Below are 20,192 nucleotides of genomic sequence, written 5' to 3'. Positions count from 1 at the left end.
CATCATAACTCAGTGGTAAAACATTGACAACCAACTTATGGCGATAAGTCATTAAGATGAAAATGATAATGACAAACAATCTTACATTTCACTCTCGAGTTCTGTGGTGACTTACGAGTTTCCTCTTACAAAATACCTTTACAGATCGTTAATATCACATTAAAGTCTTAGCGAGAAAAATGTCTTGCTCAGCATAGCATTGTTTCCGCTGACCTAAGAATTGTTTATTTACGAGTATTCGCTTTTAGATTATCACGACTTTCTTGGATTAGTATTATTTTTTCAAGAAATAATTAACGAGGACTTTTAATATTTGTGACAGAGATATCCTGACAAATAGACCATCATCATCCTCCTGCCCTTATCCCATATTCTTCCATTCTTCCCTATTTGACGTCATATCACAAGTGACATTCTTTCCATCCATTTAGTCTTTCACACAATCCATACATCGTTTCATTGGTTGTCCAATACCTCTATATACATCCACACTCCTGTTCAAAACCTTCCTCAAAATATGTTCCTCATTCCTCCGCATAACATGCCCATAGCAAAATAGCCGCCTTCCTCATAACTTATTGGCTGTCAAATTGTCAATGCCAATTTCGAACTTGCTCCTATTTACTATAATATAGTTATGATTATAATAAATTGATAAATACAGTACTTGTAATAAATTAAAAGTTATTTGTAGGGAAAATTAATACATTAATAAATTTCCAATAGGCTCTCCTAATAAAATTGTTAGGACCTACATCACGCCATTCTGTTTAAGTTTCTTATGTTGATTAATGACTTCTAATCGAACGCTTAAGTTGAAGGTGACTCTTTATAAACGTAGCTACGTTATAACGACGACCGATCATATCGTTAATAAACTCTCGTTTAAGTCCTGATTATATCGACTGGATTAAATATTCGCCTACAAAAACAACTAAAATTGTTTATCGTTTCGTAAAATTCACCTGAATAGCAAAGGTTATTTTTATTAATGATTTATAAACATCAAAAGTTAAAACTAACTTGAATTTATGATAAAAACACTAAAAGTAGTTATCTGAATGTTTATCTTTCCATATTAATTAAATAGTTAATGTTATGTACGCGTTATCTATGAATAAACAAATAATATACTATGTATTTATATTAAAACAATTTGTTAGTTGTAAATAAATTATGACGTAAGAAAAGCATTAGCTTTGAGTAAGGGCTAGACATAAATGTCATGACGTGGAATACGTCAGTCATGTAACATTGTAACGTCGTGTCATGGAAGTCATTGCTCATTGTACAAATTCGCGTCACATTATATTATGTCATCTTACAAGGTATAACGATAACATTTTATGCCGTTGGTCTCGTCGTTCCACGCCAACAACAACAACAACAGCCTGTTTGCCACTGCTGGGCTAAGGTCTCCTCTCCCTTTCAGAAGAAGGTTTGAAGCATAATCAAATGCGGGTTGTTGGTGCGTTCCACGAACGACGCAACAATGTTACGTATCAAACTTTTATCTGTGGTAGCGCTTATATTGTTTAAGCGCAAAGTAATCAGGGGAGAATTGTATGTAAGATTGCCTTGTCGGTTACAAGGTACTATGTGGTGACTTACGACTTACTATTTTAATTCAGGTACTTATATATTTTAAGAGAACATGTTAACAAACCAAACTTATTTAATGTTACACGCATGTTTATATTGAATCCTCTAGTGCAGATATCTCATATAGTTAATGAGAAACTGCTATCGTAACGGATATATCTGATACGTAAATTACCAAAAATTAATAAAAATAGTATGTTCTCTCGATAATAAGATAACAATTGCGCGAGCCGACACGATCTTCATAAGCGTCATTTTGTTATAAATTGACACCCATTAGCTGACATAACATAAGGTGATGTTTACATAGTAGATAAGATTGTTAAAGTAAACTACGCTAATCGTATTAGGTGAAATTTTTGTCATTTTCATCAGTGGTATAATTGCAAAACTTGAGGCGTAGATTTAGAGGTTTTCGTTGATGAAACAAACCCCTCAAAAACATAAATTGAAAATGAGAGCCAAGTTCAAAATTAAGATATATAAGTCTTGGTTATTGACTTCAACGATAAAATAAGTGCGATCTAAATGGGTGCCAAGTTCAATTGCCAGTCCCGAATTACATTTCTTACATTTATATACACATAAACATGCAACTAAAACTGTTTAAGTTATAAGATTTTTAACTAACATGGTTATTTTATTATAAAAGTTATTAATTACGGGATATTTACCATATTTTTTTTTTTGTTTCAGTGGATCTCAATATTTCGACATTATCTACGAATGTTTTGTTAACGAGACTCTCGTTCGTTAAAAATAAAATAATTGATAATTAATACCTATTAAAGCTGTGTAGGTTTAGTCTAAATTTTTTTAGACTTATGACTTATGAATATTAGATTTTGGTCTGTTTTCTTACTTAAAGTATTTTAATATTTTTATATTTTTAATTAATATTATTGTTATTTTATAAAATATATGGTATTAGATTATTTTTAACACAGCACAAAGAATTTAATTTTCAAACAGCTAAATAAATACTTCAAATGACATTGTACAATGTTCAATCATCAGACATTGTGGAATAATAATTTTATTTAGTATCATAATATGTTTAAAGTCATATACTATTGTAATGTTTTTATTGATATCACATACATGTCCTTAAAAATTGGAGCGCATTACTTCACTTATATATTTTTGATGCACAGTTGATGCACAGTTGGTGATATATTTAAATTAGTAAATAAGACTGTCTAGTATGCTATATATTCTTAATTTTAAATTAAAAAGTCTATATTTTAAAGCTCTTTTATAAATATTTAATCTTTATAGCACGTTAAGTCGATCGTTAGCAAGATTAGGCGACGACAATTCTTCTTTCTAATATAAATAAATTTAGATTTTTAAAATATTATATATATTTTCTTTCGCAAAATTATGCAAATAGGAAAACGTAGCTACTCTTATAACATAGCTAACATAATATGTTCACAATGAGCATAGCATAGCAAGGTATAAAACCTGATCTGTATTTTTTTTATTTATTAAAAATCAAAATTTGAAACTTCATTGACGGAATGTTATATAGGTTTTTTCTTATTATTTATTTCAATTTAAAATAAAACACTTTATCTTTTACATTATACATATTTAAAAACAAAACGTTGAATATTTATCGTAAACGTTACAAAAAAGCAAAACAAGGTTCAATAGTATGAATGGTATAAACTAAAAATAATATTATAAAAGTGACTTAAAGTGTTGCACTTACCTTCAAGTGTTTTGAAATATAAAAAAAAATGATATTGTTCGCGGTTAAAACGAGAGTAATTGTAGCTCGCTTCGCGTGTAACCGCCGCTCCGGGATGATACGATGTTCATTCAAATACGTGATCTATTAGGCCTTATGTACATTGATGTGTTTATAACATGCGACATTATTGTAACTAATTTAAATAAATTTTTTTTATGGTATAGGTTGGCGGACGAGCATATGGGCCACCTGATGATAAGTGGTCACCATCACCCATAGACAATGACGCTGTAAGAAATATTAACTATTCCTTACATCGTCAATGTGCCAACAACCTTGGGGACATAACATCTTAGTTCCCAATGTTGTATGTTGTATATGCATTAAATTTTATTTACAACGATGCGATTTAATTCTAGAAGTAAAATGTTTCTAACACTAAAATTATACTTTAAATAAACATCTAATTATTATTTATAATAACTATTGTTTACGTATTCTTTATGAATTATCGCCGAATTCAAGGATTGTTTATTGTATAAACAATATATTATGTGTAAGGGAAATACAGATAAAATATTTTATTATAGTTCCAACTTAATTAAAAGTCTGTTTTACTGATAGTCAATAAAACAAAGATAACTAGAAACGACACTTATTTTAATACCATTCAATAAATATAATTAAAAAACACCCTGTCATTCTGTCCGTATTTCCCCTATCACTTAAATTATAGTGCATACATATATTTAATTGCAAATCACCGATGATTACAGCGTATGAAAAAGTAAATGTAACAGCCTGTAAATTACCCACTGCTGGGCTAAGGCCTCCTCTTCCGTTAAGGTGGATTTCGATGAAATTAGACACATGCAGGTTTCCTCACGTTTTCCTTCACCGCCGAGCACGAGATGAATTATAAACACAAATTTAGCACATATATATAGTGGTGCTTGCCTGGATTTGAACCCGAAGTCATCGGTTAAGATGCACGCGTTCTAACCGCTGGGCCATCTCAGCTCTTGATATGAAATTAAACTGTACTGTAATTATTAGTTAATAAAATATTTTGTCGAGACAGTTATACCCTTAAATCCTTAAACAAACTGAGATAATCAAGATAATTTATTTTCTGAGAAATATATATCATTTTACGATATTACATACATAAATTGCTGCAAAGTTAATAACAAGGCTTTACAGGTAAATCCACCACTTCACGTGTTCTAACCCGAGGCCATCTCGGCTCTTTTATATTTATAACAGCGATGTTTATAATAATACTATAGAATTTTAATTGAACCTCTCAGCTCCACGGTAAATGTGATCAAAGTTAAACCGGAAAATGATTTTAACATTACGTTGCAATTTCCTTCACTTAACGCTAAAAGAACTTCATATTGTACAACCTTCTGGCTGAAACTATAATTATAAATGATTTTGTAAATTAAATTGTGACATAGAAACGCTCCATTATGAAAATGTTATTATCGATTATTTAAATTACCAAATAAAAAGATCCATAGGATCGGAATTGCGATTCAACGAGGAAATGCTGCTAGCATTCTTGCCACCATTCCACGCGGTCAAGATTTATACAGTAACCAATTTTTTTTCATATTTGTATATATATATTTAAGCATTTAATGTTGTTAATTATAATGTCAATAAAAAAATTACATAAATAAAAAAGATCAAAATTAAATAGGGTTGCTTAAAAAGCTTTTTTTTTTCAATATGTGTCATTGAAGTCTTAACTCATTTGTGTCATTGTGATTACATCTTTAGTTTGTAAACGTTATCGAGCGGTCAACTTCATTGTTTATTGCCCCTTGTATCTCTGATAGTAGTTATCTGTCGTAAAGTTGTTATAACTGTTAAACTTTATACAATTGTTCAATAACCCATTCATTTTTTACAATTCGAAGTTTATTATAATTTATTTAGGTACGGAATTATTTTTTATCATAAATAATAAACAGTAATCAGCTAGATTCGATAATGACGTCACAAGACAAAAAATACAAAGGACTTGTGCCTAGAGATGGTGAACAAATTAAAAAACAACTACGTCTTGACAAAAGTTAGGAAGTAAAAATCGTAGAGTAGTATACTTTATAGTTAAGTTCCTGCTAGCCCATTAGTAAGTACTTGCCCTATCAGATATTCTAGCACCAAACAGTAATCCCTAGTATTTCCGTGGTCAGTTTTAATGGGTGTGTAAACCAGTGTATCATGAGGCATTAAATAGCTTCCAAAGGGTGCATAGCGCTAAATAATGATTAATATTTCTTACAGCGCCATTGCCCGTCCGCCTACACATATTATATAAATAAAAATTTTAACAAAAAGAAAAACCGACTTCAAACAAAACACTATTTTAAAACAAATGAATATGCACGAAAAAGTAATAAAAATAATTGCGTATTCAACATATTTTTTTAGAGTCTTCCTAAGTAAAATGAAATGAAAAATATTAGACTACTTAAAAGTCGATTAACGGTTATATCATGTAGTTATAATTATTGGTATATTTTGAGCCGGTGTCAGCAACGGTGCCCTTGCCCCAACAATCAAAAGAAAGAAGCGATACGAGCCCCTTGATTGATCCAGTATATTATTGTGTAAAAGGTAATTTGTAAAAAAACATATTTGTTAAAGTATTCTCGTATTGTTTTTTGATAGATATACTGTAGGGTTTTATTGGCTGACACCGGCTCCACTGACTGAATTATATAAAATTGTAAGCTGGACAAATTAATTTGTGTTTTATTACGTGATAAAATAGCAGAAATATTTACCATCGTAAGGAACAAAAATTGTGAACATTATACCAAAATTTTCATCCATGATTTGTTTCTAGATCACTTCTAATTAAGTCAGAATCAGAAAGTATGACTACCCACACTGCTTACAAGCTTAATCGATTTAATATTTATATTATTAATATAAACAATGAAAATCATGAGACTTTTAAACAGAACATGCATTCAACAATCCAGGATCCAGAAAACCCTTAAATTATGATGAGATGTATTTGGGGAAGACACGCCGATTATTGATGATCAAGACTTGTACTACAAATGAGAAGCCCTTGTAACACGAGTGCTCGTAGAGAATTCCGTTTTTATATCCGATTGTTGATCGTCCTTACGAAGGCAGTAGGAATTTCGTGAAGAGGGATTAAGGTTGAGCTAATTCAATTATTATATGATTGATGCGGAGAGAGCTTAAGATCGCCAATTTTCCCGCTCTTTGAAAAGCCTAACCAAATGAGACCGAAATAACACCATGTGTACTTGCAGTGCACGTTCTCCCAAGCTACTCGTAAGCGAAACGTCCACCGGAATGAGCCAAATTAAAAATAATATTACAATGATTCCCTCTCGTTTTTACTCTTCCTTCTGCCGTTCTTGACCAGGTCCCACATATAAATTACAAGTTTCGTGCATATTCGCAAATATGAGTCGGCAAACCTAAGCAAGCCCCTGCGAAACGATAATCCTGGATAAGCCACAAGGTACCTAATTAACACATCAAAGTGTTCCATCTCTAGGTCTGCATACCCTATGATTAGGGGAGAGAAATAAATTAATGATAAGAAGGAAGGACATTAGCTTATTTCACCGTTATTCCTGGATGTAAAGCTGATAAAATTATACTTTGAAGTTACTTTGATGCAAACAAATAAAACACGTTAGTACAAAATTATACACGGGACTTTTTCACTTTTTGTAATTCATCACTTGAATAGATAAACAGCGATATATTTAACGTGACTCACCCATAAAGCAAACCAAATCAAAATATACTTTATTCAAGTAGGGTTTTACAGGCACTTTCGAAATTACCCGGTGGTAATTAAGAATCTATATTCTGAGCATCGGCTCGGAATATAGATTCTTGCAAGAAGGACAGAAACAAAGCAGTTACCATTTCCAACATTTAAAATACAAATTAATTTAGCTACATATTAAGTATGCACTTCAAATTATAATTATAATTATTTTGAAATAAGACTGTAAAATTAAGGGCATTGCAGTGTTTACGTAATAGGGAAAATGCAAATATATATGAAAATTTTGCTATAAAAATGTTAAAAAAGTATAAAGGTTTACCCCTACAAGGTTTATATTTGATACAATGTTGTTTTTTTAACAATAATTACGAATTAAAGTAACTTGAAACGGAACGTATTTCAAAACACTAATTAGCATTCAGTGACGTCACTCCTGTTATAACTACTTATTTGAGGTTACTGTTGTAAAAAAGGGAACGAAAATTAATTGAGTATTTCGAATAATGGATGGATTGGATGAATGGATGTTGGGTTTGTCAAAGCAGACTCCAGATTCCTCTTTTCAGCTTGAAACCACTTTTTCCTCTGTTTTGTATCATAAGGTCCACTCAAAAACCATTTATTTCAAATTTTGTTGAAGTAGATGAACACATTGGCATAAAACATACGTCAATACGGCTTATTTCGGAGTATAGAGTAGTCCGTTTTAAATTTTTACAAAAAAGTATCCCAAAGTCGAGAAAAAATGCACAAGTATGAAAGCCAGTGAGCACAAGTATGATAAATATTATCCTATATGGAGATCTTTAAAAAAAACACAAAAATAAAAATATTGCATCTTCCCTATTATATATATTTAACGGCACATTGCCGTTATCATTATTTTTGGTACCCATATGTGGCCGCCGAGCGATCGTGGGTTGTCGGGCGAAGAGAATTAAAATCACGTGTATGAGGTTGTTTTACAATATCCAATAATTATTATAACGAAATATTATCAGTAATACAATCAACTCAGGTAATGACGCTCCACCAGGCACGTTTTGTTTCTGCGAGATGCAAATGGATTGTTTTCCGTTTTACTTCGCTTACAAAAGAGACTGCATTCTAGATGTGCAACTTTAAACTTGACTATATAAATAAATATTGAATAACTTTGTACAAAACAAAGTTATTCAAAGACAATACGAGACAAAAACAATTTTACTACTAGTTAATGATTTCTCATATTCCCAGTATTTTTAATATATATTATTTTAAATAATAGTTACTTCCAAAAACTTAGGTTTTCGTTAGTTTAATTCGTGACTTATTTATTTGTAATATTCTTATTTAAACTATATTATTTAATCGTTCAGCAGTTGGCAACAGCGACTTTATGTCAGTGTCAGTACACAATATTAATGAATGACATTGACTAAATTTGCAATTGAGAATTGACAATGGAACATGAATGTGTCTATTGAATATAATAAAAATATATAATCTTAGATTAATTAGTTTTATATTGTATATTTAACATATAAATAAAATGTCTTTTAAAACAAAAGACGTTGTTCTCTCTGAAGATCGACCAAAAACTCTTCTATTACAGAAACATTCAGATTTCCTGGCTAGTTACGGTGTAAATAAGGATGACTATGAGTATTGTATGACAGAATATTTGCGTATGTCTGGCATATATTGGAGTCTTACTGCTATGGAACTTATGGACCAATCTTCTAGGTAATATTTTACGTTAATTGTGTGAACTAGTTTAACTTTTTAATGATCTCCCCCTCACAAGAAATGGTAATTATAATATCCCTTTTTTATAACAGAATGCCCAAGGATGAAATAATTGCCTTTATTTCGTCATGTCAAGACAGTGAGAGTGGGGGCCTTTCAGCTAGCAATGGGCATGATCCTCATATGTTGTATACATTGAGTGCTGTGCAGGTATAAAATTTGTTTTCAAAATAATTATAACATAGTTTTATATACATTAGAAAGTTAATAGCATCTAATTTGTAAAATTACCTATACCTTGTAATTTTGTTATAAAACTCTCTTAATTGTGGCCGTAGCCAAATAAAGAAATATAAAATAAAAAAGTTTATAGATTTGTTTTTATTAATGTTTATTGTTATTAGGTTTTGGCCATGTATGATAGGTTGGATGCAATTGATACTGAAGGAGTGGTAAGATTTGTGACTTCAATGCAACAAGAAGATGGAAGCTTTACAGGTATGATTACTTTTTATAATTAAGCATTTTCAATCATACTTAATTACATGTGTTTTTGAAATAAATACAGGGCAATGATGTCCTCTATTGTGTCTTACATACTCAGTTCGCCTTAAAAGACATCAATTATTTTCTTCCTTTTTTAATAAAAAAATATAATCTATCTAAATAATAATTTTCATAAAAAGCTGTAAAAAGATTATTATATACAAATCATTGTGTACATTTAATTAATATGTAGAAAATTTTTAGGAGACAAATGGGGTGAAGTTGATACGAGGTTCTCATTCTGTGCTGTAATGTGCCTATCTCTGCTACATCGACTTGACGCCATCAATGTTAACAAAGCAGTTGATTTTGTATTGAGTTGTATGAACTTTGATGGAGGATTTGGATCAAAACCAGGATCTGAGAGTCATGCTGGTACTGGTTTTATCAAACAATATTCACATTTTATTAATCTATGTAGCAGTCAAAGAATTACATATATAAACTGTGTTACCATACTCAAAAATTTCAATGCACAAAATGTTTAATTTATATGTTGTATATGTTTCTGAAATTTTAATAAAATAATGAAATATGACAATTTTTATCAACTATTATTGACATATAATATAATTTGCAGGACTAATCTACTGTTGTGTCGGCACACTATCAATATGCAAACGTATGGATGCTCTGAAATGTGATGAACTAGCTTGGTGGCTCTGTGAAAGGCAGCTACCAAGTGGTGGCCTTAACGGCAGACCTGAAAAATTACCGGATTTGTGTTACTCCTGGTAATATGATTATTTTCACTGTATTTGTTTATAATTTACTTTTTAAGAATTTTTACTTTACAAATAAAAGACCTTGCCAATTAATATGTTAGTAATACCGATTTTAAAATAAATCATAAAAGTCTATTAAAATAAAGCATGTTGATACAATTCTAGAAAATAATTTTCAAAATATACTATCTTTAAAATCAATCCAATTTTCAGGTGGGTAATGTCATCTTTATCAATGTTGAATAGGATACATTGGGTAGACAAGAATAATCTAGAACAATACATCCTTGCTTGTCAAGATGCTGAAACAGGAGGTTTCAGTGATAGGCCAGGTGACATAACAGACCCCTTCCATACATTGTTTGGCCTGGCTGGTCTCTCTCTGCTGGGAAATTCTAGTATAAAGCGTGTTAATCCTACATACTGTATGCCTCAAGAAACAATTGATAGATTAAAATTAGAACCTCAGATTTTATATATTTAGCTTTAAATATGAAGATAATTTATGCTTTTATATACTTACTACATTTGTAAGCTATAACTTAATATAAATTTGCTATCTTATAAACGTTTTTTAATTAACTCCTCTTGCGCCTAGCCTTAAAGATGTTCCCTAAAATGTTTACATTTAAGTTAAATAATATTTTGTAGTGGAAGAAAAGCAAGTGCAATTTATATTCTAATCTCAACTGCTCAACATTATACATTTCAACATCTTGAATAAATTGTATTCTGATTTTACAAATTAGATCGAAGTAGAATAATTCTCATTTGAAATTAATTCAATTAAAAAAAATACAGATGAATTGATAGCCTCCTCCTTTTTCAGCTCAGTTGAAAATATCTGACATCATTAATTTTCGTTTAATTTTATATAGATTGAATCATGAATGATTAATATGCAGTAGTTTTAACTTCAAATTAAAAAATACTCAAATAGTTTATTAGTAAATTGTACAATTTAATAAATGTCTTAAAATAATTAATTAAGTTACTTTTATTTGTCATTGATATAACTGTCGAGTGGTGGACAGTAAAAATTGACAGCCGTCATGCGTCAATTTTATGTTATTGTAAATATAACCTTAAATAAATGGCACAATTAAAAATGTAAACCCAATATATTTATAATTATTAAAAATGTCCCCTATTCACTTTGCTCAATTATGTTTATTTAGTATTGGTATTTATTCTTTTTCTATATTTACTTATTTAGTCTTCTACTACGATTTGTTTTCTTCAATATTTTTTAGTGAAATACAGTCTGAATACGATTTTATTATTGGTAAGTATTCTAATATTTTGTTACACTATCAAAAAATAGTTTTAGCGTATATACTTGTTTCACAAAACTATATTTGTAAAATTCATATATATATTTTAATTACAGTGGGTTCTGGCACAGCTGGCTCATTAATAGGGCATAGAATAGCAAAAGAAACTAATTACACATTTATAGTGTTAGAGGCCGGGGGTAGAAGCCATCCCTTTCATGATATTCCAGCATTTGGCCCCTTACTACATCAATCTGTATTTGATTGGAATTATGAAACAGAACCACAAGAAAATGCATGTTTTGCAATGGAAAATTCAGTAAGATTACTCAAAATTTATCAAAGATAATCTTTATGTCACAATTGCAATATCATAATGAATTAGTATAATAAACATTTAAATCATACTTTTTAACCAACTTCTAAAAATGGAGGTTATTGGTTTGTCATGTACATATGTATGTAACATTGTTAGAATTTAATTATATTTGAGTAAAACGATCCATTTAGGCTGAAAGAATGTGTCCTTAATTTCATAAGTGTATGTTTGTATGTATGTTTGTCCAAGAATTTCTCGTAAACTAATTAACATGATCATTTTTGACCTGAGTAGGTATGCTTCAACTTAGGGAACAGTGTAAGTTTCATTATAATCGCTCTAGTAATTTCATGGATATAATTTTTTTTTTTTTATTTATAGTTCAATAGTTGTTACTAATTTTGAAGATGTTTTAATTTGTATAATTTTTTTATTATATTAAAAGTCCAATTATTTTTTCTCAATCATACTTGATTATATAATAATTTAGTAATTATGTTAAATAATTTAAATTGTTACAGAGATGTAAACAAACTCAAGGAAAAATATTAGGGGGATCATCAAAGTTAAACAATATGATACATATTCGAGGCAACACTTCACACTATGTTGAATGGTTCCATGGTAAATACAACAAAAAATATATAGAGGACCAGTTTAAATATATAGAATCAAATATATTTCATCTAAATAATATTCAATATGACAGCAACCTCGGTGAAGCTGTGTTGAGAGCAGCCAAAGAATTAAATTTTAAGCTATTAAAACAGGACTTTGGAATTGGGTTCATGAAATCCATTGTCACCCAAAATCAAGGCAAAAGATGGACTACGTCTTACAATCTAGAAACTTCGAAACATGTTTTAACAAATGTTTTAGTTGAAAAATTACTTTTTATAAAAAATAAATGTATAGGTGCTCAAATTACTACTCCAAAGAAAATGAAGCTGTTTGCCAAAAAAGGTGTTATTATAAGTGCAGGAACATTTAATTCACCTAAAATCCTGCAATTATCTGGTATTGGACCAGAAAATTTATTGAACTCTCTAAATATACCTGTTGTCAAATCTTTGCCAGTTGGAAAAAACTTACAAGATCATATCGGTACAGGCTTGGACTTGGTACTATTTAATAATTCACAATCAGTTGAAATGTTTGATATTATGAACCTGTGGAATGTTTTTCAATATTTTTTTAATGGTAAGGGACCACTTACTACACCAGGATGTGAAGTAGTAGGTTTTATTTCAACAAAAAATGAGACATCACCAGATTTGCAATTCATGGTGTTGCCAGTAGGCATATCAGCAGATAGGGGTAGTCATTTGAGAAAAGCATTGAAAATAAGAGATACTGTATGGAACGACTATTTTAGTAAAATATTTGATAAGTACACAGCAACGTTTTTAACATTACTACTGCACCCTAAAAGTGTGGGCGAAGTACGCATACAGAGTAAGAATCCTACTGTACCTCCACTTATAGATCCTAAATATTTGTCTCACAAAGATGATATAAGAACAATAGTAGATGGTGTTCATGTGATAAGGAAACTCATTGAAACAGACTCTTTAAAAAATATTGGAGCTCATATAAATAACATCCCATTCCCCGGATGTGAAAACTTCGAATTTTTTTCAGATTCATACCTAGAATGTTATGTAAAGCATCTCACTTTAACAAGCTACCATCCAGTAGGAACGTGTGCAATGGGTCTGCCTGAAATGAATAATTCTGTTGTAGACACGACATTTAAAGTTTTAGGAATTGACAATCTGTATGTTGTCGACGGCTCAGTGCTGCCAACTTTACCAAGTGGTAACATTAACGCGGCAATAGCTATGATGGCTAATATATTTTTTGAAAATAATATTAAAGAAATTTTAAAGATTAATAAAATTAATTTCTGTAATAAAGTTTCTTTTCATGATTTTTTGTTAAATACCTGCCCAGTGAGATGAAAAATCAGTAATGAATTAATTCAAATTAATAATATTTATAAATGAAAGAAAAACTAGGAAGTATCGATCATACTTTTTACTATTTTATTTACACGGTTACTATTTATTACAAAACCTTTTGTACGCGAGTTATATGACTTATGGATATATGTTATATGAGCAGTACGAGTAGGGCTCAATTTAGACCAATTTTCATAAAAAATAATTAAGGCTAGTGTTCACGAAACAATTTCGTTAAAGTAGGAACTTATTAATTGATCTTTTCGATTTTTATTTTTTTTTTTATTACAAGGAGGAAACGCCGTTACCATTCCGGACATCATTCCACATAGTCATGATATTTACCTTCGCAATACGTGTTTGTAAATTCCAGAATGTAAATAAATATATATTTTAAAACGCTTATAATAATTTTTATTATTAGACACTTTATTTTGAATGGATGATCTTTTATTGATCATATCATCGGTTAAGATTCGCGTGTTCTAACCACTGGATCATAATATGGGCCCGAAATTAGGTATACGCTAAATAACAATCATGCAAAAAATAACACGAAATCGGATTGATGTATCTACAAAACTTGAAATTATGTTTGAAAATATAAACGTAGTGTTAACCGTAGAAACACACGCTGGCTAGGGGCAGACCCTTGAGGTTACCTCCATGAACTTTTAGCAGCATTGGATTGACTGCAATAAGTAAAAGCCATTTAAAGTCGCCTCAACTTTAAAATATAAGTGCCAGCATACACGATACAGAGTACTTTGTATTGCAGTGTAGGAACTATCGTTTGCCTATTGGATGACTGATAAATAAATCAGACAATGATTATTTTTAATATTTGATTTAATAAATTATTTATATTAGATATTATTATTTCGAATTTATCATCCATACGATTGAAATCCACTTAAGTCGTTGACTTATCACCAAAAACGAAATGGATGTAATAAATTATATATATTTACATTTTCTGTTAATGGTCTATTAATGTCTGTATGTCGTATGAGTATATGTAAATGCGTGCGATTTAAAAAGGTCGTTGCTTTATTTTTAAGTTAGTAGGTGTTGAGTAATTTTATGCAGTAATACGTAATAATAATTAGTTTTAAAGAAACCAATTAAGGCAAAACACACAAGACAAGGCATAAAAATATTATTAGGTATAGAATAGATAATAGTGAGCAGGTACGGTAATAGTAGGTACTTACAGGGCCGTGTTTAGGGGAGAGCAACCGGGGCAACTGCCCTGGGGCCTCCACATTAGTGGGGGCCACAGTTTTCAGTAAGTTAACAAATACCGAAATATAGTCAAATTATAATAATGTCATTATTTAATATTTTAAAAGTTACCGATACAAGTAAATAAATCATTGCTTAATGTTGTCTTAAATTTTCGCGATGATTACACATTTAAATAAAACTATTTATAACGGATGAATCGCGTATATTATTTATTTTTAAACATCCCGACGTTTCGAGCACTTTGCAGTGTTCGTGGTCACGGGCCCGTGACCACGAACACTGCAAACACTGCGATTCATCCGTTATAAATAGTTTTATTTAAATCATTGCTTACTGATTGAAATAAAAAAGTGATTAATTCATGATAATATAATTATTAGGTTGTTCACGCTTCTGTTTGTCTAGGGCCCCCACTGCTTTGTGGCCCGGGGGCCTCCAGACATTTAAATCCGACTCTAGGTACTTACCAAACTTATACAAACCTTAAAACTATTTTTTTGGATAAATATTAAAGACTCAATAAAATAAAACGCTGCATTAAACATTTTATTATTAATATATTTAAGGACACTTCTATAGACAAATGTTTCATACATATTTTGAGCCACGTTCCTGAAACAACCATTTCGTAAAACTAATTAAAATTACTACAAGTACAAAAAATTTATTACATTCAAGCACGTATGTGATAAATAAATTAATCATTAATATTTGCTCATATTTTAATCATAATATGTTTCAATTTATTAGTTTAGTACTGATTGACTATAAAAAGACCATTCTTGTTTACTTGATTAAAACATTATGTTCTAATTTCAATTTTAAAGTACATTATTGCTTTTAAATTAAAATACGTGCGAAGTAAAATTCCATTAAGTGTTCAGGCTTCTATTTCTTGTATAATACATAATACATACATATAAGTTTTCTAACTTTAGTCACAAACAGGTAATTCTACAAAAGCGACTACAAGTTTTGTTTTCAATATCTTCTCGAAATGATTACAAATATTCGAATAAAATCCACGATATCAACATTATCAACGCGTTGTATAAAATTGCGTTCGTTATAAATATTTAATTACAACTTCGCTACGTAATTATACATTTCTATTTTAAATTTTTATTACAATGAAATGTCAATTTTTTTTTCATAAATATTACAACTCTAAGAAGCTTTAGACATATCTCATTTACCAGTATAAGAATTTGAATTTCAAAATCGTAATCTTATATATGATGTCTCATTACATTGGCTCAATCACCATTTGAATAGAATTAATTAATTTACCACAGTGTAAATGATTAAATTTCACCCAGAAACGTTTTGCATTTTAATTATGTATAAAATCTAGAGCAATCAGAGACGGTTTTCTAAAATCCCGCTCAGATGTCTATGGTAAGCTACAGATAATTTAAAAAAGCGGGTTTTTTCCGCAGCCGTTGATATTTGTCTAGTACATACTAAATCTATGAAAATTCTTGTTACACTTCATATTCAAATAAACGTTTACATAAGTTTTTTTAATTGATTATATTATATTTCAAACCTATGGACCATTTCTAAATGGGGTTTGAGATTTTATATTAAGCAATTATTTTTTTATCAAGGTCTTCAGTCGCTATATACATACATGTTTAAATTTTTCATATGATTTAAACGACATTTTTAGAATTACACACTAATTTATTATAAGTATATTTTTCCTTCAAAATACCACAATATATATATACTATGTTATTCGATTGAATAAGGCTGCGTACAACTGACAGTCTAGTCAAGAAACGGACGGAAGTTTAACTAAAGTAATTCTAATTTATACACATTTTAAATGCGAATTAACAAAATTTGTGCAATCAAATAACTTTTCACAAACTCTTATAAATATCGACTAGAAAAATTATTTACAAAAAAATAATGCGTCTTTGTAACACACATTAATTCTAATGTTACGTCAAATATTTTTTAAATATATAAATATAAATAATTCACTTTGTGCTGAGCAAAACGTACACAATGCAATACTGCACACAATAATACTGGACGGAATGTCTGATTTGGTTATTAATAACATTTCACTTAACCTTATCAAGCAGAAATAATGCTTATTGCATATTCATTAAACACTATATCCTACATAACTCGTTACAAAATATACGATCAATTTTACAATAATTAATTCAAACGGTATTTTATGTATTCTGAAATTATAAAATAATTAATTTCATCGATAAAAAAGAATATAGAAACAAAATGTGATACCTTATCGATGGTTTGTTTTTTTTTTTTTTTAATCTTAGATTTATTTCTGTAAAGAAAATGTTTCCAATTATAAACTGTAAAATATATCAATAGTGTCAACACTACCTTTTAAAACATAAATGTCGTTTTTAGATATTGTATTGATATTTGATGAAATCCTAGCCTCATAGATAATAATAACTAAATAAAAACAGTACTCGATCCTTTAGTTAAATTAGCTATTAAATTAACCCTGGTCATTGTGATATATAATACTTGATTAAGTAATGTTACCAAATATTTCCAATAAGTATATTAATTGCTGGTCAAAATTTTACTAATATCCACAGTTTTTAACGACATTTTCTATTGGGGTATGATGCACTATTGATGTAATTCATCATTATAATATAACGATATAATATTCAATTAGATTTATAAAAACTTTTTTGTTTTATTTTTTAATAATACTATTGATTATTTAATTTTAGCTTTATCCGTTACATTGTATGTCTAATACTGAGCGGTAAAATTGTCGTCATTATCACAAATATTTTAAAACATAATGACTTTTATTTATTAGGATAAGGCACCTACTTTTTATATACATAGTATTTATATTACTACAAGTGTATATATAGAGATAGTTTATTTATGTAAAATTAAAATGTGTCAATTTATTTCAATAAATTCGTCTATTTTACACAAAAATTATATTTTTTATTAAAATCGCACTATTTTTACCAACTGAGCTTTGATTGAGCAACGTCTGATAATCTTTAATCCTTCGTATTACAATTGCAGTGATTTATCTAAGAAATACTTCGTTAACTTCAAAGGACACTAATATTGTTTCAAATTTCATGAAATTCTACAATCTAGGCAAATACGAAAACTTTCTTTATATTTTAGTGCATATTCGTACTCTACATCAAAAAGATAATTTACTCATTAATAAAAATAACTTCTTTCGCAGACGCCGTAGTTTTTTTAAACGACTCATTATTTGATATTGACTTACTTGAAACACGAGTCTAAGTAGTTGTCGAGAACATCCAACTGCAAATCCTCCCAGTCTGTAGGATTGAGCAGCCAGGAAGATAGATCGTCTTCTGGTATCAGCGGCGGAGGCGCGACCGGTTCAACTATAACATTGGCTCCAATGTTGGCCTCCATATCAATGTCTGGCAATGTTGGAAGATTGAACTCCGGCAAATGTAACGTAACAGCTTGGTTGATTTCATTGGCTATAACATCTACACTTTCCACTTGAGGTATGTTGGCGACTGCGATTTTCTCTTCGGCAATTTTTGGGTCTAATTTTTGTTCATTGTTCTTCTTCTTTTTATGAGGTCTATTGGAAATCCGCTTTGTGCCTTCTAAATGAGCGAGGTCCAGCTTCCAGAAGCCTCCTTTGCCCGGCTCTTGTTTTGAGCGCGCCACTTTGACGAACACTTTGTTTAGAGATAAGTTGTGCCTTATGGAATTCTGCAAGAACATTTTTATTTAATGTTAAAAACTTATTTACTTCTTGTAACTATTCAAAAGTATTCTCCATTTTATTTAAAAAATTACATTAACTTTTTTTAATCCTTAAAACTTCATTATATACCAAGAAAATCAGACAAATAAAACAATGAGATCTTATAAGAGCAGTTGCTAAAAAGTGATCTTCCATGCTACCTAGTGAACTAAACATGACGATAAAGGTGCATAGGTTTACTATATTAGTTTTAATATAATAAAATATTTACGTACACGCAGATAATTTCTATATACATATTTATTAGATTACTAGGGGTTCTATCTATATGTAATATGTCACTACAACACTTGAATGACTTGCCGAATTCAATTAAATGATATCTTATCAGATAAACAGATTTGCCGCTTATTAGAATCTGATCGGAAGAGTTTACTACTGTATAGAGTAGATAACGCTCACCTGCCATGTGGGGTCCGCGTTCCTGTAATACTTGAAGTTCTCCCTGATCCAAGAATAAATAGCCGATAAGGTCACCTTGTCATTATTGTACCTCATGGCCATGCATATCAGCGTACTGTACGAATACGGTGGCTTCCTCTCGCTGTTCTTTTGATATTCTGCTTTGTTCTCCATAAAATCTTTCTGGCACTTTGCTAAAGTCTGATTAAACTTCTGCAGCCTCGTGTTCTGAGGTTGCGGTTTCACTTGGGGGTTAGGCGACATCGGCGGGATAGGAAATTGTGGCACTGCCATTATATTAGTTATGTTCTGCAACCACGTTAGATTCGTCAAATCGGTTTCCGGCTCTTCTTCAGCCACCTTTGCCTGTTGTTTGAGTTGGCTCTTCTTAGACGGTGGAGGCACATCTATTGTAGGTTGCTCCACTTGTATTTCCGTCGGTTCCTCAGTGCAATACGCATAAGCTTCAGGTTGCTCATACACATATTCGATTTCGACAGTGTGCGAAGACTCTGGGACCGCGTGGTCCATAGCAAAGAACCCGCATTGCTCTCCTGAATCACCGTAGAGATTAACGGTGGCGTCCAGCATCTCGCCGGACGCCGGCGACAAACCCGACGTTATGTGCATCGTAGTTAACTACATTCCTGTAATTAAAATTAAACAGTGAATCACTGTTCGCCGAATTTTCTAACGCAACAATAGCTAAAGGTCGAGTGGGTGTACCTGAGTCAATGGTGGTGGTGGTGCGGTAAGATGGTAGTCGATCGATCGGCGACGGCGCGCGGACGGTGTGACGTCGCGATGGTCAACCCCCCGCCGCCCAGGCTGTGTCTCGATCGAATGCCGGTGCGTATGTGCGCGCGTGCCGGCGTCGCGCTAGCTTGTGCGGCAGGTGCGCTCTCCCCATTGTGAACAGGTGGTGTGTTGGTTGCCGATCGATATTTTTCCGCCCGTAAGAAGTCCAGCCCGCATACGATAGCTCCGGACAATTAGTCACGGTTATCGCTAGACTTCGTGGACTCGTTATCGGAGACTGCGGGTACTTCCTTGTTAATGAACTTTATGCATTATGCGAAAATGTTTCATTACTAAGGCTATTTTA

General features: G+C 30.9%; 4 protein-coding genes across 4 annotated transcripts in view; 2 read left to right on the top strand and 2 right to left on the bottom strand.

Moving 5' to 3' along the window:
- Positions 1-3,406, bottom strand: part of LOC124529940 (galactokinase-like) — a 46,922-nt gene extending 43,516 nt beyond the window's left edge. The window contains exon 1 of the mRNA XM_047103891.1: positions 3,320-3,406. The gene's annotated coding sequence lies outside the window, so the exon portion shown is untranslated. The remainder of the gene's footprint in view (positions 1-3,319) is intronic.
- Positions 3,407-8,523: 5,117 nt separating this feature from the next.
- Positions 8,524-10,663, top strand: LOC124529695 (geranylgeranyl transferase type-2 subunit beta). The gene is made up of 6 exons (XM_047103565.1): positions 8,524-8,825; positions 8,921-9,038; positions 9,233-9,326; positions 9,579-9,749; positions 9,955-10,108; positions 10,313-10,663. The coding sequence occupies exons 1-6, from the start codon at positions 8,632-8,634 to the stop codon at positions 10,581-10,583; spliced, it is 1,002 nt and encodes a 333-aa protein (XP_046959521.1). The 5' UTR covers positions 8,524-8,631; the 3' UTR covers positions 10,584-10,663.
- A 497-nt stretch (positions 10,664-11,160) lies between these two features.
- On the top strand, positions 11,161-14,902 carry LOC124530085 (glucose dehydrogenase [FAD, quinone]-like). The gene is made up of 3 exons (XM_047104079.1): positions 11,161-11,384; positions 11,490-11,692; positions 12,214-14,902. The coding sequence occupies exons 1-3, from the start codon at positions 11,240-11,242 to the stop codon at positions 13,651-13,653; spliced, it is 1,788 nt and encodes a 595-aa protein (XP_046960035.1). The 5' UTR covers positions 11,161-11,239; the 3' UTR covers positions 13,654-14,902.
- Positions 14,903-17,525: 2,623 nt separating this feature from the next.
- LOC124530102 (forkhead box protein J1.2-like) lies at positions 17,526-19,722 on the bottom strand. The gene is made up of 2 exons (XM_047104102.1): positions 19,088-19,722; positions 17,526-18,630 (listed from the first exon to the last, which is right to left on the bottom strand). Exons 1-2 carry the CDS (start codon positions 19,715-19,717, stop codon positions 18,160-18,162), a joined length of 1,101 nt encoding a protein of 366 aa, XP_046960058.1. The 5' UTR covers positions 19,718-19,722; the 3' UTR covers positions 17,526-18,159.
- Between the last annotated feature and the right edge of the window lie 470 nt (positions 19,723-20,192).

This window comes from Vanessa cardui, chromosome 5, assembly GCF_905220365.1.
Source record: "Vanessa cardui chromosome 5, ilVanCard2.1, whole genome shotgun sequence".
Lineage (NCBI taxonomy): Eukaryota > Metazoa > Arthropoda > Insecta > Lepidoptera > Nymphalidae > Vanessa > Vanessa cardui.
Note: the sequence above shows the minus strand (reverse complement) of the source record. Positions and strands in the feature narration are given on the sequence as shown.